At 40.3% G+C, this 25947-nt stretch overlaps 1 protein-coding gene across 1 annotated transcript; it reads left to right on the forward strand.

The window, feature by feature from the left end:
* Window positions 1–13870: 13870 nt before the first annotated feature.
* Window positions 13871–22094, forward strand: LOC113316523 (the record flags this gene model as incomplete). The annotated part of the gene is made up of 6 exons (XM_026564684.1): window positions 13871–14235; window positions 16438–16570; window positions 16706–17596; window positions 21131–21328; window positions 21423–21914; window positions 22020–22094. Coding segments are annotated over 6 exons (2154 nt in total), but the record flags the coding sequence as incomplete, so codon positions are not given.
* Window positions 22095–25947: the final 3853 nt, after the last annotated feature.

Here is a 25947-nt window from a genome sequence, read left to right on the forward strand (position 1 = left end):
AGCGATGGTCCTATGATGTGGAAAAAATCTTTGGAAAAATTGATTAGTGAGTTGTTCCCAAGTGGTGATTGATTGTGGTCTCAAACCGTAAAACCATGTTTTGGCCCTTTCCTTTAGAGAAAATGTAAACAAACGCAATTTCAGAGAGTCTTCGGACATATGATCAGGTTGCATAGTCCGACAAATTTGTTCAAACTCTCTTACATGAGTATAGGGGTTCTCAGAATCGAACCCTCGAAATATAGGAAGTATTTGTATCATGGTTGCATTTATTTTAAAAGGGGTATTGGTTTGAGGTAATACAATACATGATAATGGAATCTTTATTGTGGGATACATGTATTCATGGAGAGCACTAGGTTGGCCCATATTGAAAAGACACAAAGCCCACTATTTGGTTTTAATGGGTTTGGATTTTTGGGAAAAATATTTGGTTTTAATGGGTTTGGATTTTTGGGAAAATTTTGGTTTTTGAAATAAGGAGCAATTTTTTTTTTTTTTTTTTTTACACTTAGCCTAGCATAAATTAGCACAACCCATAAAAGAAAATAAAAACAACAATAATAATTACAAACCCATAAAAGAAAGAAAAAGAAGAAAAAGAAAAATTATTACAAGCCCAAATAAAAAATAAAGAAAAACAAAAATTATTACAAGCCCACAAATTAAAAATGGAAGCCCACAGGTTGGGTTCTCTTAATGGGTTTAGGCTTACCTTTGAAGCACAGCCCAGCTGCTCAGTTTGGTTGCAAAAGCCCAGTTGGGCTTTGGATCATCCTAAGCTTTGGCTTCAACACTCAAGGCCCAGTTGGGCTTGGTTCAAATCAGTTCACTTCACAAGCCCAGTTGGGCTTTATCTTACACCAGCTGCAGCAGCTTCAGCAGGGACTCAGCAGCAGCAGCAGGGAGCAGCAACAGCAGCAGTCTTGGCAGCAGCAGAGGCTGGCAGCAGAAACAGGAAGCAGCAGCAGCAGCACAGGTAGGCTTCAGGCAGCAGTTCAGGCTAGCAGCACAGCTCAACAACAGCAACAGGCAGTTTGCAGGCTTGTTTATCAGCAACACCACAAAAGAAAATCAGCAAAGGAAATCAGCAAAGGAAATCAGCAAAGGAAATCAGCAGATGGCAGCACCACTCCCCGGCAGCGGCGCCAAAAACTTGGTGTGAGTCGGTACAGAAAAGTTTGATGTATCGCAAGCTGAAGCCTTAGGATATGGAGATGGTAGGTGGATCGGACGGTGAGATGGAACAGAGTTTGTAGCAACCGTTGGATGTAAAATACAACGAAGTTAACGGTGCAAGATTAGGTTAGGTGTTGTAGTTTAAGCGGGAGTATCGATATTTGATGCACAGGCATAGGAGCGACCGTAGGATTCAAAGGCAATCTAATCTGAAGGCTTGGAATTTAAGCACTATGGTGTTTGACAAGAACCTCGGATTTTGATGCACTTTACTGAAGCGACCATTGGATTCAGCTGAGATCCAATCTGACGGCTACAGGCGGAGGCGGGAATGGATTTGGGTTTTAGGCTTTGGGTTTAGAATTTGGGTTTGAGAAATGAGTTTTGGGCTTGGACAATCTAGAGCCCACTTCTTCTTTAAGATCAATTCTTCTTCTTCAAGCCCATTTCTACCCTTTTGGTCTTCCGCACATCATTCTTCGCGGCTTCCTTGCATAACTCCTCCCGGCTTTTCACTACTTTTATGCTCTTTTCCTCTCCGCAATTCATCCAAACTTTATTTATTACCTAAAAATGCAAATTAAGTAAGAAAAATATTTATTCTTGAAAACAATGAAAATACAGAATATGGGATAAAATGTAGAATTAATGCACAAAAGATGAGTTAAATGCCAACAAAAAGGGATAAATATATACAATATTTGGCACTCATCAAATACCCCCAAACCTGAATTTTACTTGTCCTCAAGTAAAACAAAACTAAGGAAATCCTAACTATACCACTGTCGCTGGTCTCTCGAATGCATTTAGCGTATGCACTAAGCCTTTTAAACCACTAAGTGACCCTAGTGGACGAGTTGAAGTCTCGTGAAGGTTTGCTTAGAACGTACCTACAAAGTTCTAGGTCAAAATATAAGCTCAGATTCCATCAAATGTGACATGTGCAAGTCAGTTAAGCTCACAGCAAAATGGAGATGTCAATCTAGCTATCGAAGGCACAATCCTAGCACTGATAACAAAAAAGACATGTGATAAGAGTGTAAAGTGTATCTACACATGTGTAAAGAAAGATCTGAAGTTATGACTACTAATCACCAAGAGATAGTTTCTCAGGCTAAGAACTGAGGTCGAAATCTAGCTAGCTGTCCGGACTTTACGAGAATTGTGAATGAGTTGGAGGTATTTCACAATTACTCGCGTTGTACATCAATGGCATACACCCTCCTTGCTTATTACAATGAAACAACAAAATGACTATTTACATGACTCTTATTTACATTGACTACTCTCTTTTATTTTTGGAACAAGAGAGGATGGAATTGATAAATACTTGATTGATTTTTTTTTTTTTGAAAAGAAACAACTTTTGATACAAATACAAAAGGAAACAAAAGATTACATGACACTTTGCAAGAGGTAGCCATTTTTGATGCACCCAGTTAAATTCGATGGTTGTTTTTCTTAATGTAACCTCCACCTTCTATCCCAACCAACCAAAGAACAAGCTAGTCAAGTTTCGTTCAGTATTCTAAAGTGATTGGCAATCGTAACTTCCTATCAAACACCTTGAAGATCGAGGCCATACATGTATTGGTAGATCGTGCGCGTGCAAATTTCTTATCACTATGTGAATTGTGCTAGAATCAGGGTGCCTAAATATCTAGACTAAGACTCCTAATAATTACATATTTGCACAAGAGTCAACATTTCAAGGTAAATGAGCTCCATTTTTATGATTTTTTTTTTTTAATTTTTTATTTTGATTTTTTCATTTTTTTTCAAAAAGAAGGAGTTCTTGTTTTCAATTATGGCATATTATCAAAGTATCTACTTTTCACCCCCAAACCTAAACTAAACATTGTCCTCAATGTTTCAAAATATGAACAAAATTATAATACAACATATGAAGAGGATCATGTTGAGTAGAGAAAAAGGAAAGAGAATACCCGATTTCGGCGAAAGCAATATTAGAACTCCGTTATTCAAGGCAAGAATCCAACATATGTCAGCCGAGATCATATTGGATTAGCAAAATATATACAAAAGGAACAAAAAGGTTTTTAAGAAATTTTATCTACTGGACTATATACAAAAATTCACCATACACTAACAATCTAAAGAGTTGAGGATCAACCCAAAAGACAAAGTGTAGAGGTTTCAACAGCTTCACACAATAATAATATGATAGGCATGCAAGTGAAGCTGTGAAACAAAATGAGCTACCCCCAAACCTGGATTTTACAGAAGATATAATTTTGAAAACAAAATCGCGCAGTTTCGGGGGTTCATCATGCACAAGGTCTAGCTCAAAGTGAACTGTGCTAGGGACGGGCAAACATGCTAATTCCAACTGTGGTTCCTCAAATGTATTATACTTAGAAGCAAAATAGTCCAAGAGGACTTGGGAAGCACACAGTTCCAAACCTAGATTAGGGACTCTCAGAAAAGTCGGTTTGACAATATGGGTACAAACCAAATCTAGGTTGGGTGGAAGGCCATCAGATTGTGACTTATGTAGGACGATAGGCACATCATTACTAATCACATCAACATATCCTAAGTCTTCTACAAGTGTCATAACATGCTCACAATCATCAAACAAATTGGCAAGATCACAATCAGACTCATCAACATCATCAACAAATTTATTCTCATGCATCGGCAAATCAGGAGAAATATCACAATGTGACCTAGGTAGAGAATCAGACACATCAAATATATTTTCATGCATATTAGTGTCTACAGAAGATTCAACTATTCCTATGTCATGCTCATCTTCACAGAATAATTGTACGAATCCCATGTCAATATCAAAATCATATGAATTACAATGAGTATTAGAAAGAACAACATGCATGAAGGTCGAGGGCGAGAAGCCATATGTTTTTGAACCAACAGGTTCCACAATATTTTCATGTTCTTCTAACATATCATCATAATCATCATAATCATCATCATGGTAGCATGCATATTGGTCCTCATTAACAGTGGTGGTGTCATTAGTCGATTCATGTTCCTCTAAATTAGGTTCATATTCAACATTATTTACATGAATGGGACTAGACACTTCATTAGGGACAACATACATTTCCTCATGAATTTCCTCCTTTTGTAGGTGAAGCAAAATATGATCTAAATATGCATGAATTCGTGATGTAGATCTATCATAGTCTTGCTTGCAGAGGCTTAAAGCTTCTGTGGTGGAGTCTAAATTCATGGGAGTACCAAATTCTTCATGTTCAAATTGTGGTGAATGGTACATGTGTGCATGGTCATTAGGGTTTACAAAATATTGATCGCAACCCTCAAAGGATTGATTATGGTCCCAATGACTACCATTCTCACAATTTATGGGCATTTCATACCTTGGATTTTCTCTAGATTGCCTAAAATTATGCAAAATATGACAATTCTCAACAGGGTGGTCTAAACTACCACATGCGGGACATGCATAGATTTCAGGTTGCCTAAGAAAATTAGATGTGACAGATTCCTCATGTGATTGCATTTCTAAAGCTGTGATTCGAGCTTCTATTTGATCCATAAGTGATGATTGTGTGAGTGAGGCTCTAGAAGAATGTTCATTTTCACGTTGCGATGAATGATGCATGTATGAATAGTCATTAGGGTTCATGTATTGCGGCTCGGGACTTTGAAAATGTCCATAATAATTCCTATGACTATTGACATCATGGTCCGTGGAAGGTTCATAACGTGAAGTTTGTCCATATGCAAGTTCTCTAAGGGATTTTTTGTACTCCCCAACTGTAGAAAAAGATCTATTCATGATTGGCTCAAAAGCTAAGTAAAGAATGTACAAAGCTCAGAATTTGGTTTTTAAAGGGTTTGGATTTTTGGGAAAAATTTGGTTTTGGTGGGAGACATTTTTTTTTTTTTTTTTGGTTTTTTAAAATTTGGGAGCAAGTTTGGTTTTAATGGGATAAAGAAGAAAAAATTTGGTTGTTAAAATGGGAGCAAGTAAAATTTGGTTTTTGAATGGGAGAAAAGTTTTGGGTTTTGAAATTAGGAGCAAAATTTTGGTTTTTTTTATTTTTTTTTAACAGAAAATAAAATTTGGTTTTTGAATGGGAGCAAGCCCACTGTTGGTTTTGTGTTTGCTTTGGCTCAGCTGGTTTGAAAACGTTTGGTGAAACTGAGTCCAAAATCTCGGCCTAGAATTTGGGTACTCGGCCCACTAACGAGTTAACCTAGCGTGATCGGTTACAAGCTCAGCTGGGTTTAAAAACCCAGAATACAAAATACAAGTCCAAATTAAACAAGCTCACAAAAATTAAATACAAGCCCACAAATTAAACAAACAAGCCCACAAAAATTAATTACAAACCCAACAGAAAATAAAAAGCCCAAAAATTGGCTTTAATATTACAAGCCCACAATTAAAAATTGGAAGCCCACAATTCGGGTTCTCTAAAATGGGTTACCTTTTAAGCACAGCCCAGCTGCTCTGATATTGTTGCAAAAACCCAGTTGGGCTTTGGTTCTTTTCCTTGGTGGCGTCCCAGCAGAGGAAAAACTGGTTCAGAACAGCAGGACCAACAGCAAATGAAGTGAAGCAGATGCAGATGCAAATGCTATGCAGTGAAATGCAAAAATAGCTAATAAAACTACAAGAAAAACACAGCACCAATCCCCGGCAGCGGCGCCAAAAACTTGGTGGACCCGGGAAAGCGTATAAAATTGAAGCGTAATGAAAACGGGCCTACAGTAATACCGCAAGTGCACGGTCGTCAGTTGTAGCTTGTGCAAGTACGGGTCGATCCACAGAGATTGGGAGTGTTTGGAGTTTCTAGTTATTTGGGCTCTAAATTGCTATTGGGCTTCTAATTGTGCTTTGGGCTTAGTGGGTTTGTTTGTAATGGTGAAGTGCTTTAGGCCTTGGGCCTTTGAATGATGTTGGAATGAACTGTGAACTTGGCTTTGGATTCAGTCAAGGATCTGGGCCTTTGGAAATGTAATGAATTTGGGTTCAAGTGAACTGAACTGAGCCTTGAACTCAGTTGGCTTGTAAACCAAACAGTGGCTGGATTTGGGCTTTTGGGCTTTGTTCCTGGGCTTAGCTTTTGACCTGAGAGTAACTAGGCCTTTGGAGTTAACTGTGGACTGAACTGGGCTTGTGCTGTGAGCCAAGCTCAGTTGCAGCAACAGCAGTGGAAACCAGGTTGCAGCAGCAGTGGTGGCTGGCACAGCAGGAGCAGGTGCACAGCAAGGGAAAGGAAAGAAAGCAGCAATGGTGACAGTGCAAGCCAAGTAATAACAAAACAGAGATAGTTGCAAACCAAGGCTACAAGCCAAGGGCAGGAGTGTGGAGATAAGCTGACAATGAAGTAAAAAAAAGAAAAAAAAAAGCAAAGCCAAGGCAATGGCTTTAGGCATTCATCTAGAGTGGGAAGAGAACCAGCTTGCTCACAGTCACTAGTGAGCACTAGTTTCTCCCCACTGCTCAATCAACTCAATGCTCTAAGGCTCTAACCTAGCATTGACACACAACAGTAAACTAATCCTAACATTTGAGAAGCTAACAGTTGACAAAACAAGAGATTCAAAACAGTGACAAAACAGGAAACAAAACCAAAGAAACCAAGGCTGTTAGCCAAGGGCAGGGAGGAGAGGAAGTAACAAAACAGTTAAGTTGCAAGTGACTGTGAAAACAAAATGTGGGTTAAACTAAGGCTTTGAATCCACCCTTGTGTCCTAGCCAGATAGTGTAGTTCTAGGTTGAATTGAACATCCTATGCATACATCTAGAATGGGAGTAAAATCAACTTGCTCACTGAGATGCCCCTAGTATTGACTGTCTTTTGACAGCACAGTCAATCAAAGGCATACCAGAGCACTAATTTCTTCCCATTGCACAAGCAAAACAGGCACTAAGGCTTCTAACCTAACATTCCACTACCTAACAGTCCACTAAAGCTTCATCTGAGCCTTAGCTAGTGAACTCAGAACATGAGAAAACAGATAGAACAACACATGATTAACAGGAACAACACAAAAACTGGAGATACTGGCTAATCCAGTTCTCCCAAAACATCACATTAACAACAACATCAACAGGATATTAAAACAGGGAAATCAAATTAAACACATGAACATCAACAGGATATTAAAACAGGGAAATCAATTTAACCCAATTAGGGGGTTTCTCGGCTAACCAAGAACAACCTTTAACATCCTACATCAGTTCCTATTTATAGTTTACAACAAAATATAAAACCCTAATTCGAAACCCTAATTTTTTGGGGAAAATCAAATTCTCTCACCAATTTCCTGAATTGAGCTCGACCCATGCTTTGGGTATGTCCCCTCTGCTCTTCTGAAGCTTTTCCTGCCCTCAATTTTGTACTGCAACCCTAGCTCGAGTTGTTTCATCAACTCCACACCTAGGTCAGAGAGATGTGGGTTTGAAAAAGCAACTAGGCTAGAGGGTTGGAGAAAGTGATGTTGTCGGGTGGTTGTGGTGGTGGTGTGGTTCGAGAAGAAGGTGTAGCTGGTGGAGGTGATGGAGTTTCAGAGCAGCTCTCTGTTGTTTGGGAAGAAGAGAGGAAGAACCCGATGGAGAAGAAGGGTCCGTTTGGTTGGGTAATAGGGTTCGGTGACTAGGGTGTGAAGCAGGGATAGAGAACTTTGATGAACATCGAGTAAAGAGCGTTGGATGATCCCATATAGATTGAATCGAACGGCTACGATGGAGAGGTATGTGGCGACCGTTGGATTATGAGATACAACAAAATTGACGACACCAGATGGAGTTAGGTGTTGTAGTGTTAAGCGGAAATATCGAGGTTTGATGCACAGGCAAAGAAGCGACCGTAGGATCTAAATGTGATCTAATCTGAAGGCTTGGAATTTAGGTACTATGGTGTTTTGCAGGGACTTCAGATTTTGATGAACGATGAAGAAGCGACCATTGGATGATGAGATGGATCCGATCTAACGGCTGAGAATGGAGGCGGGTATGGATATAGAAAATGGGTTTGGGTAAGGGTTTTGGGCCTTGGGTATGCCCAACCCATATCTTCTTTAAGAACAATTCTTCCTTCTTGAGCCCATTCCTAGCTTTTTGGACGTGCGCTCCATTCTTTGCGTCTTCCTTGCGTAATTTCTTCCGGATTTTCACTACTTTTCTGCTCTTTTCCGCTCTGCTATTCATCCAAACTTTATTTATTACCTAAAAATGCAAAATTAAGTAAGAAAAATATTTATTCTTGAAAACAATGAAAATACAGAATATGGGATAAAATGTAGAATTACTGCACAAAAGATGAGTTAAATGCCAACAAAAAGGGATAAATATATACATTATTTGGCACTCATCAAATACCCCCAAACCTGAATTTTACTTGTCCTCAAGTAAAACAAAACTAAGGAAATCCTACCTATACCACTGTCGCTGGTCTCTCGAATGCATTTAGCGTATGCACTAAGCCTTTTAAACCACTAAGTGTCCCTAGTGGACGAGTTGAAGTCTCGTGAAGGTTTGCTTAGAACGTACCTACAAAGTTCTAGGTCAAAATATAAGCTCAGATTCCATCAAATGTGACATGTGCAAGTCAGTTAAGCTCACAGCAAAATGGAGATGTCAATCTAGCTATCGAAGGCACAATCCTAGCACTGATAACAAATAAGGACATGTGATAAGAGTGTAAAGTGTATCTACACATGTGTAAAGAAAGATCGGATGTTATGACTACTAATCACCAATAGATAGTTTCTCAGGCTAAGAACCAAGGTCGAAATCTAGCTAGCTGTCCGGACTTTACGAGAATTGTGAATGAGTTGGAGGTATTTCACAATTACTCGCGTTGTACATCAATGGCATACACCCTCCTTGCTTATTACAATGAAACAACAAAATGACTCTTTACATGACTCTTATTTACATTGACTATTCTCTTTTTATTTTTGGAACAAGAGATGATGGAATTGATAAATACTTGATTTTTTTGTATTTTTCTGATATTTTTTTCTCTTTTTTTTCTTCTGAATATATACATCGTTTTTTTTTTTTTTTTTTGAACAAAGAAACACTTTTGATACAAATACAAAAGGAAACAAAAATTACATGACACTTTGCAAGAGGTAGCCCTTTTTGATGCACCCAGTTAAATTCGATGGTTGTTTTTCTTAATGTAACCTCCACCTTCTATCCCAACCAACCAAAGAACAAGCTAGTCAAGTTTCGTTCAGTATTCTAAAGTGATTGGCAATCGTAACTTCCTATCAAACACCTTGAAGATCGAGGCCATACATGTATTGGTATATCGTGCGCGTGCAAATTTCTTATCACTATGTGAATTGTGCTAGAATCAGGGTGCCTAAATATCTAGACTAAGACTCCTAATAATTACATATTTGCACAAGAGTCAACATTTCAAGGTAAATGAGCTCCATTTTTTATGATTTTTCATTTTTTAATTTTTTTGGAATTTTTCAATTTTTTCAAAAAGATGGAGTTTTGTTTTCAATTATGGCATATTATCGTGGTATCTACTCTATACCCCCAAACCTAAACTAAACATTGTCCTCAATGTTTCAAAATATGGAAAGAATTAAAATGCAACATATGGAAAGGGACATGCTGAGTAGAGTAAAAGGAGAGAGAATACCCGATTTCGGCGAAAGCAGAATTAAAACTCCGTTATCCAAGGCAAAACTCCAACATATTCGGAGTCACAATGGATGAGCACAAAATATATACAAAAGGAAATTTAACTAACACATTATCTACAAGAAAATTTGGTTTTTAATGGGATTGGACTTTTTGGGAAAAATTTGGTTTTGTCGGGAGACATTTGGTAACTTATTTTTTTTTTTTTTTTTTTAAAAAAAAAGAAAATAAAATTTGGTTTTTGAATGGGAGCAAGCCCACTATTGGTTTTGTGTTTGCTTTGGCTCAGCTGGTTTGAAAACGTTTGGTGAAACTGAGTCCAAAATCTCGGCCTAGAATTTGGGTACTCGGCCCACTAACGAGTTAACCTAGCGTGATCGGTTACAAGCTCAGCTGGGTTTAAAAACCCAGAATACAAAATACAAGTCCAAATTAAACAAGCTCACAAAAATTAAATACAAGCCCACAAATTAAACAAACAAGCCCACAAAAATTAATTACAAACCCAACAGAAAATAAAAAGCCCAAAAATTGGCTTTAATATTACAAGCCCACAATTAAAAATTGGAAGCCCACAATTCGGGTTCTCTTAAATGGGTTACCTTTTAAGCACAGCCCAGCTGCTCTGATATTGTTGCAAAAACCCAGTTGGGCTTTGGTTCTTTTCCTTGGTAGCGTCCCAGCAGAGGAAAAACTGGTTCAGAACAGCAGGACCAACAGCAAATGAAGTGAAGCAGATGCAGATGCAAGTGCGATGAAGTGAAATGCAAAATAGCCAAGAAAACTACAAGAAAAACACAGCACCAATCCCCGGCAACGGCGCCAAAAACTTGGTGGACCCGGGAAAGCGTATAAAATTGAAGTGAAATGAAAACGGGCCTACAGTAATACCGCAAGTGCACGGTCGTCAGTTGTAGCTCGTGCAAGTACGGGTCGATCCACAGAGACCGGGTGTGTTTGGAGTTTCTAGCTATTTGGGCTCTAAATTTGCTATTGGGCTTCTAATTGTGCTTTGGGCTTAGTGGGTTTGTTTGTAATGGTGAAGTGCTTTAGGCCTTGGGCCTTTGAATGATGTTGGAATGAACTGTGAACTTGGCTTTGGATTCAGTCAAGGATCTGGGCCTTTGGAAATGTAATGAATTTGGGTTCAAGTGAACTGAACTGAGCCTTGAACTCAGTTGGCTTGTAAACCAAACAGTGGCTGGATTTGGGCTTTTGGGCTTTGTTCCTGGGCTTAGCTTTTGACCTGAGAGTAACTAGGCCTTTGGAGTTAACTGTGGACTGAACTGGGCTTGTGCTGTGAGCCAAGCTCAGTTGCAGCAGCAGCAGTGGAAACCAGGTTGCAGCAGCAGTGGTGGCTGGCACAGCAGGAGCAGGTGCACAGCAAGGGAAAGGAAAGAAAGCAGCAATGGTGACAGTGCAAGCCAAGTAATAACAAAACAGAGATAGTTGCAAACCAAGGCTACAAGCCAAGGGCAGGAGTGTGGAGATAAGCTGACAATGAAGTAAAAAAAAAGGAAAAAAAAAAGCAAAGCCAAGGCAATGGCTTTAGGCATTCATCTAGAGTGGGAAGAGAACCAGCTTGCTCACAGTCACTAGTGAGCACTAGTTTCTCCCCACTGCTCAATCAACTCAATGCTCTAAGGCTCTAACCTAGCATTGACACACAACAGTAAACTAATCCTAACATTTGAGAAGCTAACAGTTGACAAAACAAGAGATTCAAAACATTGACAAAACAGGAAACAAAACCAAAGAAACCAAGGCTGTGAGCCAAGGGCAGGGAGGAGAAGAAGTAACAAAACAGTTAAGTTGCAAGTGACTATGAAAACAAAATGTGGGTTAAACTAAGGCTTTGAATCCACCCTTGTGTCCTAGCCAAACAATGTGATCCTAGGTTGAGTTGAAAATCCTATGCATACATCTAGAATGGGAGGAAAACTAATTTGCTCACTAGTTTGCCCCTAGCATTGACTGTCTTTTGACAGAACAATCAATCACAGGCACTATGAGCATCAATCTCTTCCCATTGCTCAATCAACACACTGCACTAAGGCTCTAACCTAGCATTCCACTATCTAACAGTGCACTACAGCTTCATCTGAGCCTCAGCAGTGAACTCAGAACATAATTAACACTACAATGGAACTAAACATGATCAACAGGAACAACACATGAATAACAGGAACAACACAACATGGCTAGGGCTTCGTCAAGTTTTAAACAGGAAATTAAACTAACTAGCATGTGAGAAACAAAAATTGAAAGATGGAATTAAAAAGCAAAGAACAAACATAAACAAAAATTGAAGAACCCTAAATATTAAATTGAAAATTAAAACTAAAATTAAACAGTGATTAACCCAAATTTGGGGGTATCTCGGCTAACCAAGAACAACCTTTAACATCCTACATCAGTTCCTATTTATAGTTTACAACAAAATATAAAACCCTAATTCGAAACCCTAATTTTTTGGGGAAAATCAAATTCTCTCACCAATTTCCTGAATTGAGCTCGACCCATGCTTTGGGTATGTCCCCTCTGCTCTTCTGAAGCTTTTCCTGCCCTCAATTTTGTACTGCAACCCTAGCTCGAGTTGTTTCATCAACTCCACACCTAGGTCAGAGAGATGTGGGTTTGAAAAAGCAACTAGGCTAGAGGGTTGGAGAAAGTGATGTTGTCGGGTGGTTGTGGTGGTGGTGTGGTTCGAGAAGAAGGTGTAGCTGGTGGAGGTGATGGAGTTGCAGAGCAGCTCTCTGTTGTTTGGGAAGAAGAGAGGAAGAACCCGATGGAGAAGAAGGGTCCGTTTGGTTGGGTAATAGGGTTCGGTGACTAGGGTGTGAAGCAGGGATAGAGAACTTTGATGAACATCGAGTAAAGAGCGTTGGATGATCCCATATAGATTGAATCGAACGGCTACGATGGAGAGGTATGTGGCGACCGTTGGATTATGAGATACCACAAAATTGACGACACCAGATGGAGTTAGGTGTTGTAGTGTTAAGCGGAAATATCGAGGTTTGATGCGCAGGCAAAGAAGAGACCGTAGGATCTAAATGTGATCTAATCTGAAGGCTTGGAATTTAGGTACTATGGTGTTTTGCAGGGACTTCAGATTTTGATGAACGATGAAGAAGCGACCATTGGATGATGAGATGGATCCGATCTAACGGCTGAGAATGGAGGCGGGTATGGATATATAAAATGGGTTTGGGTAAGGGTTTTGGGCCTTGGGTATGCCCAGCCCATATCTTCTTTAAGAACAATTCTTCCTTCTTGAGCCCATTCCTAGCTTTTTGGACGTGCGCTCCATTCTTTGCGTCTTCCTTGCGTAATTTCTTCCGGCTTTTCACTACTTTTCTGCTTTTTTCCGCTCTGCTATTCATCCAAACTTTATTTATTACCTAAAAATGCAAAACTAAGTAAGAAAAATATTTATTCTTGAAAACAATGAAAATACAGAATATGGGATAAAATGTAGAATTACTGCACAAAAGATGAGTTAAATGCCAACAAAAAGGGATAAATATATACATTATTTGGCACTCATCAACCATCTCAACCCAATCAGAGCTATCAAAACAATCAGGGATATCAGAACAATCAAGGTTATCAACACCCGAGAAACCCTCAACAACAATCAAACTCTCAACAACAATCATATCCTCAACACAATACCGACAAGAGATTATCCGCCCTAGAGGAAATGTTCCAGAGTCTGGTGCAAAGTCAGAAAAGTCTTGATCAAAAGATGGGTCAAATCTGTGATTCCATAGGTGAGAGAGAAAAGGGTAAACTTCCGAGCCAACCCCAACAAAATCCAAGGAGTGTATTTCAAACAGGCTCTTCATCCTGCAAGGAAACCTCTCCAGATCAAGTCCATTCCATTACCACCCTCCGAAGTGGTAAAGTCATCGAGAACAAAGTGGGCGAACCTAATGAATCTGATACAAAATCCACGCTGTCTCCACAACCCAGAAAACCAAAGAATCTGAGCAAGTTGGAAAGCCTGACAATTCTACTGCTGTGAATGTCCCTTTGCCAACTCATTCTCCTGTTTCCCCATTTCCTCAAAGATTGATCTATCAACAGAAAAGTACCCATTACAATGAGATGTTAGATCTGTTCAAGAGAGTCAACATCAACATTCCTTTTCTTGAAGCAATCAAGCAAATCCCTGCTTATGCCAAATTCCTCAAAGACTTGTGTACTCAAAAGCGCAAGCTCAATGTGCACAAACGTGCTTTCTTAGCTGAGCAGGTGAGTTCCATCATTCTGAACAAAACTCCACCCAAGTTTAGGGATCCAGGATGTCCAACAATTTCTTGCACTATAGGAGAACACACGGTCAATAAAGCGTTATTAGGCCTAGGTGCAAGTGTTAACCTACTGCCATATTCTGTTTATGATCAGTTAGGTCTTGGGGAGTTGAAGCCAACATCTATCACTCTACAACTGGCAGACCGATCTGTCAAGATTCCTCGTGGAGTGGTCGAAGACGTTTTGATCAAGGTTGAAAAATTATATTTTCCCGTAGACTTCATTGTCTTAGACACTCAACCTGTACAAAACCCAGACTGTCACATTCCTGTCATCTTAGGACGTCCTTTCTTGGCTACGTCCAACGCAATCATTAATTGTCGTAATGGAGTGTTGAAACTGTCTTTTGGCAACATGACGGTAGAATTGAATGTGTTCGATATTAGTCAACAACCTGTGAATCTTGATGATGATGATGTGCATGAAGTTAATATGATTAAAGGATTAATACAAGATTCGTTGACTAACATTCTATCCGTCGACCCCTTTCAAGCATGTATGGAGAACTTTAACTCAGATTCCTATGATGATGCATACTGTAGTGACGTCCTATCTCTGCTCGAATCTGTACCTCAAATGGACGTCACTGAAAGGAAATATGAAGTGGAACCACCCTTACTCTCTGATTCCAAGCTCATTCCATCCATTGTTGAGCCACCCAAGCTTGAATTGAAAACATTGCCTAGTACGTTGAAGTACGCATTCCTAGGTTCTTATGATACTTTACCTGTCATTATTTCATCATGTTTAGACACGGAACAGGAAAGTAAGCTCTTAGAAGTACTTAAGGAACACAAAGAGGCCTTAGGATGGACCATCTCAGATCTCAAAGGAATTAGTCCCACCATTTGCATGCACCACATTAACCTTGAAGAGAATGCCAAACCATCGAGGGAAATGCAAAGGAGACTTAATCCTAACATGAGAGATGTAGTCAAAGGAGAGATCCTGAAACTACTTGATGCGGGTATCATATACCCAATACCTGATAGCAAATGGGTTAGTCCCATTCAAGTTGTGCCTAAGAAGTCAGGCATTACTGTAGTTCAGAACGACAAGAATGAATTAGTCCCTACTCGTACAACCACATGATTGCGAGTATGCATCGACTACAGGAAGTTGAACACAGTAACAAGGAAGGATCACTTCCCGCTCCCTTTCATTGACCAAATGCTAGAACGTGTATCTGGACACAGTCACTACTGTTTTCTAGATGGCTTTTCCGGTTATAACCAAATTCACATTGCTCCGGAAGATCAGGAAAAAACTACATTCACGTGTCCATTTGGGACGTTTGCTTATAGACGTATGCCCTTCGGGTTGTGTAATGCACCTGCTACTTTTCAGCGTTGCATGATGAGCATTTTTTCTGACATGATAGATAGTTTTCTCGAGATCTTTATGGATGATTTCTCTGTTTTTGGTTCCTCGTTTGACGAATGTTTGAAGCATCTTGCCCTAGTGATATCCAGATGTAAAGAAAAGAACCTTGTTCTAAATTGGGAAAAATGCCATTTTATGGTGAATTCAGGAATAGTTCTAGGACACATCATATCAGAAAAAGGAATTGAAGTGGATAAAGCTAAAGTTGACCTCATTCAACATCTACCACAACCTCGCTCTGTGAAGGAGATCAGATCATTTCTAGGTCATGCTGGTTTTTACCGGCGATTCATCAAAGATTTCAGCAAAATCTCCAGACCTCTGTGCAGTCTTCTCTCCAAAGATGTTGCCTTCAATTTCGATGCTGCTTGTGTGAAGGCATGGGAGGAATTAAAAACCCTTCTCACCACCGCTCCTATAGTCCGACCACCCGATTGGAAGCTTCCGTTCGAACTTATGTGTGATGCCTCTGATTATGGTGTTGGTGCTGTTTTAGGACAGCGAGTTGATAGACTACCATATGTGATATACTATGCTAGCAAAACCCTTAATAATGCCCAACTCAATTATTCAACTACCGAGAAGGAATTGCTTGCCGTCGTTTTCGCATTAGACAAGTTTAGATCTTATCTGATAGGGTCTAAGATCATCATATACACAGACCATGCGGCTTTGAAGTATCTTCTTTCCAAGAAGGATTCTAAAGCTCGCCTTATTCGATGGATACTATTATTACAGGAATTCTATCTCGAAATCCGTGATAAGAAAGGTTGTGAGAATGTGGTTGCTGATCATTTGTCTAGATTAACTTTAGAGTCTATTGATGAATTTGAGCTGATTAGAGAATCATTCCCAGATGAACAGCTGATGTCTATCTCAGACCTTCCTTGGTTTGCTGATATTGTTAACTACCTCGCTACAGGTAGGATGCCCTCACGTTGGTCGAGACAAGACCGCTCTAAATTCCTGGCTGAAGTTAAACATTTCCTTTGGGATGACCCATATTTGTTTAAGTACTGCCCAGACCAAATCATTAGGAAATGTGTCCCCAACACCGAACAGAAAGATGTGATATCTTTCTGTCATGACCAAGCCTGTGGAGGCCATTTCAGTGCCAAGAAAACCGCTGCAAAGATCTTGCAGTGTGGGTTCTATTGGCCATCGTTGTTCAAGGACTGCCATGATTACTGTGTTGCCTGTGAACGTTGTCAGAAGTTGGGAAGCATTTCAAGGAGAAACATGATGCCATTGAATCCTATTCTGATTGTTGAGATTTTTGATGTTTGGGGGATCGACTTCATGGGTCCATTTCCCATGTCTGACAGCAAGTTGTACATCTTAGTCGCCGTTGACTACGTCTCCAAGTGGGTAGAAGCCATCGCAACCAGAACAAATGACCACAAGGTGGTACTTTCCTTTTTAAAGGAAAACATATTTTCACGTTTTGGTACCCCGAGAGCTATCATCAGTGACGGTGGCTCCCATTTCTGCAATAGGCACTTCGAGATTTTAGTACGCAAGTATGGAATAACTCACAAGGTTGCTACTCCGTACCACCCTCAGACCAGTGGACAAGTGGAAGTGTCTAATAGGGAAATCAAGCACATTCTAGAAAAGACGGTTAACCCGTCTAGGAAAGATTGGTCAATAAGATTGAATGATGCTTTGTGGGCCTATAGAACAGCGTATAAGACACCAATTGGCATGTCCCCCTATCGTATAGTGTATGGAAAGCCGTGCCATCTTCCTGTGGAGTTAGAACATCGAGCTTATTGGGCAATTAAGCAACTGAACTTTTCTCTGGACGAAGCTGGAATTCAACGGAAACTTCAACTCAACGAGTTGGAAGAATTGAGAAATGAGGCTTATGACAGTGCCAGGTTATATAAGCAGAAGATGAAGATATTTCATGACAAGCGTATTCTACGCAAATCCTTCACTCCTGGTCAGAAAGTCTTGCTGTATGACTCCCGATTACATCTTTTTCCAGGAAAACTGCGTTCCAGATGGAAGGGTCCGTACCTAGTACGCACAGTTTTTCCTCATGGAGCTGTAGAGCTGGAGGATGTTTCCAACAAGAACGTTTTCAAAGTCAACGGTCAGAGATTAAATCCATTCCTTGAGCCATTTCCACCCGACATTGAAACAACCAACCTGGAGGACCCGGTCTATGTGGACTAAACTGGTCCACTCTTTCCCTAAATAACCAAAAAGTTTTCATTCCCGACAAAACCAAATTTTTCCCAAAAAGTCCAATCCCTTTAAAAACCAAATTTTCTTGTGGATAATATGTTAGTCGAATATTTTATTTCCTTTTGTATATATTTTGTGCTCATCCATTGTGACTCCGAATATGTTGGAGTTTTGCCTTGGATAACGGAGTTTTAATTCTGCTTTCGCCGAAATCGGGTATTCTCTCTCCTTTTACTCTACTCAGCATGTCCCTTTCCATATGTTGTATTTTAATTCCTTCCATATTTTTAAACATTGAGGACAATGTTTAGTTCAGGTTTGGGGGTATAGAGTAGATACCACGATAATATGCCATAATTGAAAACAAAACTCCATCTTTTTGAAAAAATTGAAAAATTCCAAAAAAAAATTGAAAAATCAAAAAAAAAATGAAAAAAAAATCATAAAAATGGAGCTCATTTACCTTGAAATGTTGACTCTTGTGCAAATATGTAATTATTAGGAGTCTTAGTCTAGATATTTAGGCACCCTGATTCTAGCACAATTCACATAGTGATAAGAAATTTGCACGCGCACGATCTACCAATACATGTATAGCCTCGATCTTCAAGGTGTTTGATAGGAAGTCACGATTGCCAATCACTTTAGAATACTGAACGAAACTTGACTAGCTTGTTCTTTGGTTGGTTGGGATAGAAGGTGGAGGTTACATTAAGAAAGACAACCATCGAATTTAACTGGGTGCATCAAAAAGGGCTACCTCTTGCCAAGTGTCATGTAATTTTTTTGTTTTTGTTTATGTATCAAAAGTGTTTCCTTGTAAAAAAAAAAAAAAAACGATGTATATATTCAGAAAAAAATATCAGAAAAATACAAAAAAATCAAGTATTTATCAATTCCATCCTCTCTTGTTCCAAAAATAAAAGAGAGTAGTCAATGTAAATAAGAGTCATGTAAAGAGTCATTTTGTTGTTTCATTGTAATAAGCAAGGAGGGTGTATGCCATTGATGTACAACGCGAGTAATTGTGAAATACCTCCAACTCATTCACAATTCTCGTAAAGTCCGGACAGCTAGCTAGATTTCGACCTCGGTTCTTAGCCTGAGAAACTATCTCTTGGTGATTAGTAGTCATAACATCCGATCTTTCTTTACACATGTGTAGATACACTTTAAACTCTTATCACATGTCTTTATTTGTTATCAGTGCTAGGATTGTGCCTTACATAGCTAGATTGACATCTCCATTTTGCTGTGAGCTTAAACTGTTTTGCACATGTCACATTTGATGGAATATGAGCTTATATTTTGACCTAGAACTTTGTAGGTACGTTCTAAGCAAACCTTCACGAGACTTCACTCGTCCACTAGGGACACTTAGTGGTTTAAAAGGCTTAGTGCATACGCTAAATGCATTCGAGAGACCAGCGACAGTGGTATAGGTAGGATTTCCTTAGTTTTGTTTTACTTGAGGACAAGTAAAATTCAGGTTTGGGGGTATTTGATGAGTGCTAAAAAGTGCATATTTCTATATATTTTTCTTGGCATTTAACTCATCTTTTGTGCATTAATTCTACATTTTATCCCATATTCTGTATTTTCATTGTTTTCAAGAATAAATATTTTTATTAATTAATTTTGTATTTTTAGGTACCAAATAAAGACTAGATGAGTTGCGGAGCCAAAAGAGCAAAGACACGGGAGAAAGCCGGTGGAATCTCTAGCGGAAAAGAAGTGAAGAATGTGTTATGGAAGACTCAAGGATAAAAATGGGCTTAAAAAGGAAGAAATTGTTCTTAAAGAAGAAGTGGGCTCAAGATTACCTAAGCCCAAATCCAATTCCTAAGCCCAAATCTATATCCTAAACCCAAAATTCAATACCCAAACCCGTTTTCCTTCTTAACCGTAAGATTGGATCCATTCCATCATCCAACGGTCGCTGCGTCATCATGCATCAGATTTCGATGCACCTTACCAACACTACAGCACCTAACTCCATCTTGAGCCGTTAGTTTCGTTGTATTTTTGCATCCAACGGTCGCTCATAATCTGTCTCCATCTCGCCGTTAGATCCGTTTCAGAAGTTATCATCCCACGGATTCCCTTCACAAAACATCAAATTTGATGATCCCGTTTAACACCTAAGCAACCTAACCCTATTACCCGCACCAAACGCACCCTTCTGCCAAAACCCATCGAGCCATCTCCTTCTTCCCCTCTTCTGAAACAGCGACGCTGTCTCCATCACCACCATCTTCTCCCCCAAATCACTCCACCATCTTCTCCCCCCAAATCATTCAACCATCACCACTCGAGCCATCATCACTTAGACCTACTTTTCTAGCCACTTATTACATCACCTCCTAACCGTTTCATCTTACAGAAACCCTAGGTTAGGAGTTGATGAAATAGGTGAGGTTAGAGAATAAATCGAAGGCATGGGTAGTATCAGCAGACGACAAGGAAGCATGGGTGAGAGATATCAATTGTTTTCAGAGATTAGGTAAGGATTTTTTGTAAAACCCTAATTTTACTGATTTGGGGATTTTAGTTTTTTTTTTGGCTGTAACTATAAAAGGGTGTTAGGGTTGTAAAATTCGGATCTCTGGACTAGCCAGTAGACATTTTGAAGAAATTTTCATTACAATTTCAAATTCAGTCCCTTTATCATAGTTGACAGTTGAATGTTATGTGTATGTTATTTGAATTATCTTGTATGATGAATGCTTGTGTATGTAATATGTTGAGCATGAGCTAAGTAGCATTAAGTTAAGGCTCATTTGAAGCCTTATGCACTGTCAAATGACAAGTTGCTAGGATAGTTAACTCCTTGCCCTGTTTTGCTTGAGCAATGGGAAGAGGTTAATGCTCATAGTGCTTGTGATTGATTGTTCTGTCAAAAGACAGTCAATGCTAGGGGCAAACTAGTGAGCAAATTAGTTTTCCTCCCATTCTAGATGTATGCATAGGATTTTTAACTCAACCTAGAAATATGTTGTTTGATTAGGACACAAGGTGGATACTAAGCCTTAGCTTAGCCACAATCCCTTTTATAGTCCTTACATGTTTAGTCTTTACCTGTTTAATCTTTGCCTGTTTAATCTCCTTACCTGTTTAATCTCCTTACCTGTTTTACTTGTTTAATTTCCTGCAATCTGTAGCTGTTGTGCACTGAAATCAGTGCACAAACTCACCCCTGCCCTTGGCTCACAGCCTTGGTTCATGCCATTTGCCCTCTTTGTTTCACTGCCACTATAACATTGTGATCTTGCATCTTGTTTTACATCATCTGCCAGCATAGTTTAACTTCTTTATGCTCCCACTCCCTGTGGACTAACCCCTTGCTTACCTTCTATACTAAAACTTGGCCTTGTATACTTGCAAGTGTTCTGTGTGTCTTTTCCAAGCACACCAACTATTCGCAAGACTCATGATCTCAAGTGGCCTGTTACTCCTATTCGAATTGTGGGCCCTTACATTTATGGTTGGGATGATCTTGGTAATGTTCTTCCTCGTATTCCTGAGATGCACGCCCATCTGCCTGCCTATAAACCTTGGGAGCTTAAGTGGGTTATCCCTCGTAGGCGTTTGTCTCAGTCAGCCCGAGCTAGTGAGGATGCTAAGGTAAAAAATACTTGTCCTGATTTTTTGACGTATATATATATACCTTGCCCTTGTTTTTTTCCTTAACAACCAATGTATTTGTGTTGTTTGGCAGAGGAGAAGATTAGCTGATCGTGTTTGGCCATCGAATGCTCCTGCTGCTGCGATTGAACATGCCATGGAAGTGGATGTGGATGTTTTGTTTGGTGGGAATGAAATGTTGGATGTCTCCGATTCATTCTTCGAGGACCTTGATCAAACTTTGTTGGATGATCCTTCCGATCATGGTGCTTCCTTTGTATCGGAGATAACTCTGCCCCAGGCGAGGGATATCGCTGGCGGGAGTGCAGATGTTGGTGGAGATGGTCTTATTGTGACTCCGAGTATTGGTGGTGGCACCCCGAGTGTACCAAGCAACTTTGCTAGTGGTTTTCCTTCTGCTCCAGCGAGTCTGTCTGGTGCTTCTTCTTCTACGCCCTGGTTTAGTGGAGGATCCGAGTCGATGAAGGTCATATGCTCGGACAATTATGCTCAGCTGAGCGATGATGAGCAAGCTCGTGTCCTGGCGTCTTCGGACAGATCTGCACAGCAACAGCTAGTGCTATCGGTATGCGGTGTTTAATTTGTTTCAGTTTTTCATCATTGTATGAATTGTTGTTGTTTGCTCTTTTTTTTTTTGCCCCAGTCTTGACTGGCATTGTTGTATCTTTAGAGCAACAATTTGAGGATTGGTATGCTAGACGAGGCTCGCGTGGCTATGAAGAAGGCCAAAGCTGCTGACCAATAGGTTCAACTACTTCGTACCGCATTGGCATTGGCGAGGGATGAAGCATCAGACTTTGATCGGGATAAGAAGGAGTTAGAAGGTATTCACCCGTTCTATATCCTTAATATTGAACCTTCTTGATAGGGATGAGACTTCTGAAATAGTCCCTGTATTGGTAGTTATGGTCAAACGATTGGAGGAGCAGTTAGATAATGTTGGTCATAAACATGCTAGAGAACGCAGTGGTCTTAGGCTGGATGTCAGCGCACGCCAGTGTAACATTGACTCCTTAGAGCAAGAGAATGTGAAGTTGCAGGAGGACGTTGAGGTACATCGGAGACGCACTGTGAAATTACGGGATTTTCTTGAGAAAGATAAGAGAACAGATGTGGAGCGTTCAGATGAGATCAAGGTGCTCCGGGCGCAAAAAGATGGTCTTATTAACTGGCAATGCGATGATATGCCTATCATAGCACGGGATGAAGATGATAGGGAAGCACTGAGGAGGCTTAAGAGGGATTATATTTCCCTATAGAAGGAGCGGGATAGGCATATGCTATCTTGTCCTCATGGTGACATGTCCGTGACTCCTGTAGAAGCCCGGCTTAGTGCTATGGATGCCGAAAAGATTCGATTAGAACATAATTTAGCCGTCGTTTTGCTTGAAAACGAAGGTCACTTGTACATCAGTTTGTGTATTATTTCGCCATGATATTTGGCGTGAGTTAATATTTTTGCTTCGCTCTTGTCGAGGTTTGTAAGCAAAAGGCAGAGTTGGAGCGTCAATTGGAGGAAGAGAGGGCGGCTAGGCGGGGCCTTGATCAGGAGCTTAATGAGTTGGTGAGAAGTCATGAGGAAGAATTAGATGTTGCTCAAGAGGAGAAGAATGAGAAGTTGAATAACCTTCATGCCGAGTATAAGGTGCTGATGACAAATGCTTGTAAGGTTTCTGTCCTTCGAGAGCGTCAACGAGTCGCCGCTGCTGCTGCTGCGAATATCGTGGTCCCTTTTCCGGTTGTCGAGTCCGAGCCTGTGCAGATTGTCACTGACGTCGAGTATGAAGGGGACGATGATAAACGGGCTCCGTATGGTGAATAGAATTAAGCTTGCTCATTTTATCCTCTTTCTCCTAGTTTTTCGTGTTGAACATAAGTCTTGTAGGTTCATATGCATCTTTGTGGAAACATTTTCGTCTTTATTGGAAAGTCCTCAGCTGTGGGAGGCGTGACTTTGTTGTTATTTTGTGGTAAGTCCTCGTATGTGGGAGGCATTTTTGATATTGTTACTAATTGCTTTTTGACAGTGCCGTTTGTCGACCACCTTCATTTTAATCGTATGATATTCTTATCATGATTTGGATGTGAAAGAGTTTCGATTGTACATTGTTGGTCCAACCTCGGGTAACATATCCAAGGAGTGATCAATTCCTCTATTAGACATGCTATCTCTTATCGTGTTAGACTAGGATTGTAGCAAATTTCGTTTAGCCTTGTATATTTTGTTTAGTGCCAATTGTAGGAGCACTTGTTGCTTGAGCTTGTTGTTGGAGCGTATTGTCAAGAACGATACCTTGGTTGATCAATCCTTACTGTGGTGTAAGATAGAGTTTTCAAATATGGGTATCTCCTGTTATGTCAGGACATCTTCCGATATCATGATCGGGACGACGTTACCTTAGGTATGTTGTCCGTGTAAGGTAACTTGGGGTGAATTTACCCGCACTGTTTTGTTGTAGGATGGGAGGTGTGGCCAGCACCATGCCATGGTTGTTGAGTGTATTTGTGTGTTTGTTGGAAATGAAAGTATGATGCACCTATCCTATATGCATATATAAATCAGAAAGGAAAAGTAAACACATGCGATGATAAGAATTTAAATTTACACTATGTAAACAAGTAATACACAAAATAAGTAGTTTTATTAATTTCAAAATAGGGTGTGATCCCTTAGTACATTTCGAGGGAGGTCGCATGACCTGCTTACAAGGAGGGCTCGAAGCCTGACTTCTGGATATCAACCTTCATAGGCTTTATATTGTGCTAAATGAGAGATAAGCTATAATTGTGTTAATGCTTCTCATTAGTTTGAAGCAACGTTTTGGGATTTTCTTCTAGCCTACTTTGTGAGGTAAGCTTGCTTAAGAGCCTAATTGGGCTTGGCAACATTTGTGTCATCTTGACGGATGGCCAAGGACTTAATGTATCGCCGAGGATTTTGGAGAGGGTGTGATCTCCCCTTGTGTATGTTGTGCCCGGATGAGGTGGACATCTTTGTGCGAGGCAAGGGTTGTAACCCGAGTAACTGTCCAATAAGGATAGTAGGCGCCCGTGGACGCAGCGTCTATAATCCAATCAATAGCCAATTTTTGGGGAGAGTTTCCCATGAGTCCTGTTGATGGCTTGTTGTTGCCGAATGGAGGCTGTAACATGATGTGCCGTGATCTTGGCTGGGTTAACTCCTTAAAAGTTGCTTGTTGGTTGTGGACCAACATTCTCCGTTCCAGGTTGATTCCTGTGTGGTACTCTCCATGACGTTTCTTAGGTGTGCCTCCGACCTTGTTATTAGGATGAGGTTCGATTTATCCCTCATCGGGGAGGTTCTGTGATTGCTATAAGGGTTGTGTGGTCGGTCCCGAGGTTATGGTGTTGCATGAAGTTAAGGCGTCATACAAGCGTGATGGTGCATCATTTATTGCAACGTAGTCATGGGATTCAATCGAGTTATTAATACTTCTAACCCTCCTCGCATGTGCTTTTGGAGAGTTTACTTTGTTCTCGCTGTTTTGGACGTCCATCTTGTAGCAATACTTTGCTTCGCCAAAGTCTCCAATAATTTCTGCCACTCCATCAGGTGTGGGAAGTCTTAGCCTTTGATGGTAAGTTGAGGCCACTCCATTGATTCCGTGGACCCAGGATCGTCCGACAATGGCTCCGTAGGGTGACAAGACATCTACCACACAAAAAGTGGTTAAGGTAAGAATTCTTCCAACCCGTATTTCTAATGTTATTTCTCCTCTTGGACGGGTTGATGACCCGTTGAAGCCAAATATGTTGTAAGTCGAGGGTATGAGGCACTCGTCTTTGAGGCCCATTTGTTTGAATGTTTCATAGAATAAGATTTCAACAGAACTACCACCATGGATCAAAATTTTGGGCATTGCCCATGGTAGTGTTTTAGTTTTTCCTTCCTCTCCCTCGTGTTCGGGGAGTGCGATGGCCATCGTGACCACTAGTGGGTCGTTATGATTTTTCCCTCCTTCTGGTGCCTCCGAGGCTGAAAAGCTGATGGGTACCCTCATCCAATCTTCTATTGGGGGTTCTCTGGTTACACTGAAAACTTCACCACCTTTTAAGTTTCGTTTGTGGATTATTCCGGTAATATTTCCCTCTCGTACGAGGGTGGTTATTGCCGAGTGTGAAATGGTATTGCAGCCCAAATAATGTGCCTCTCGAGGGATCTCCACACGATGTACGGGTGCCCCAGTGGTGGGTGGTGTTGTTGGTTGTGCAATGTATTCTTGGAGTTTTCCCTCATTAATCATATCTTGCAATGCCTTTTTTAAGTCCCTACACGAGTCTGTCGTGTAGCTGTGAAATTAGTGGAATTCACAGAAGTCAGTCCTATTTTTAGTTCGTTCTGGTTGCTGACCTCTATTCCATGGATAAGTGATTTTATGCTGTCAGTCGATCTTCTTGAGGATATCGGATATGGGGGTATTCAGTTTTGTATAAACTGGGTCAATGAACTTGCCCTTCTTATGTTGGGCCTGGTCTCTTCCTTTTCATCCTCCAGTCTGATGCTTGTCGAACTGGGTTGACCCATTGTTGGATCGCCCTGCTCCTTGGGCTGGCACTGGTGGGTTCTGTGGTTCTAC

Source organism: Papaver somniferum, chromosome 10 (assembly GCF_003573695.1).
Source record: "Papaver somniferum cultivar HN1 chromosome 10, ASM357369v1, whole genome shotgun sequence".
Taxonomy (NCBI): Eukaryota; Viridiplantae; Streptophyta; class Magnoliopsida; order Ranunculales; family Papaveraceae; genus Papaver; species Papaver somniferum.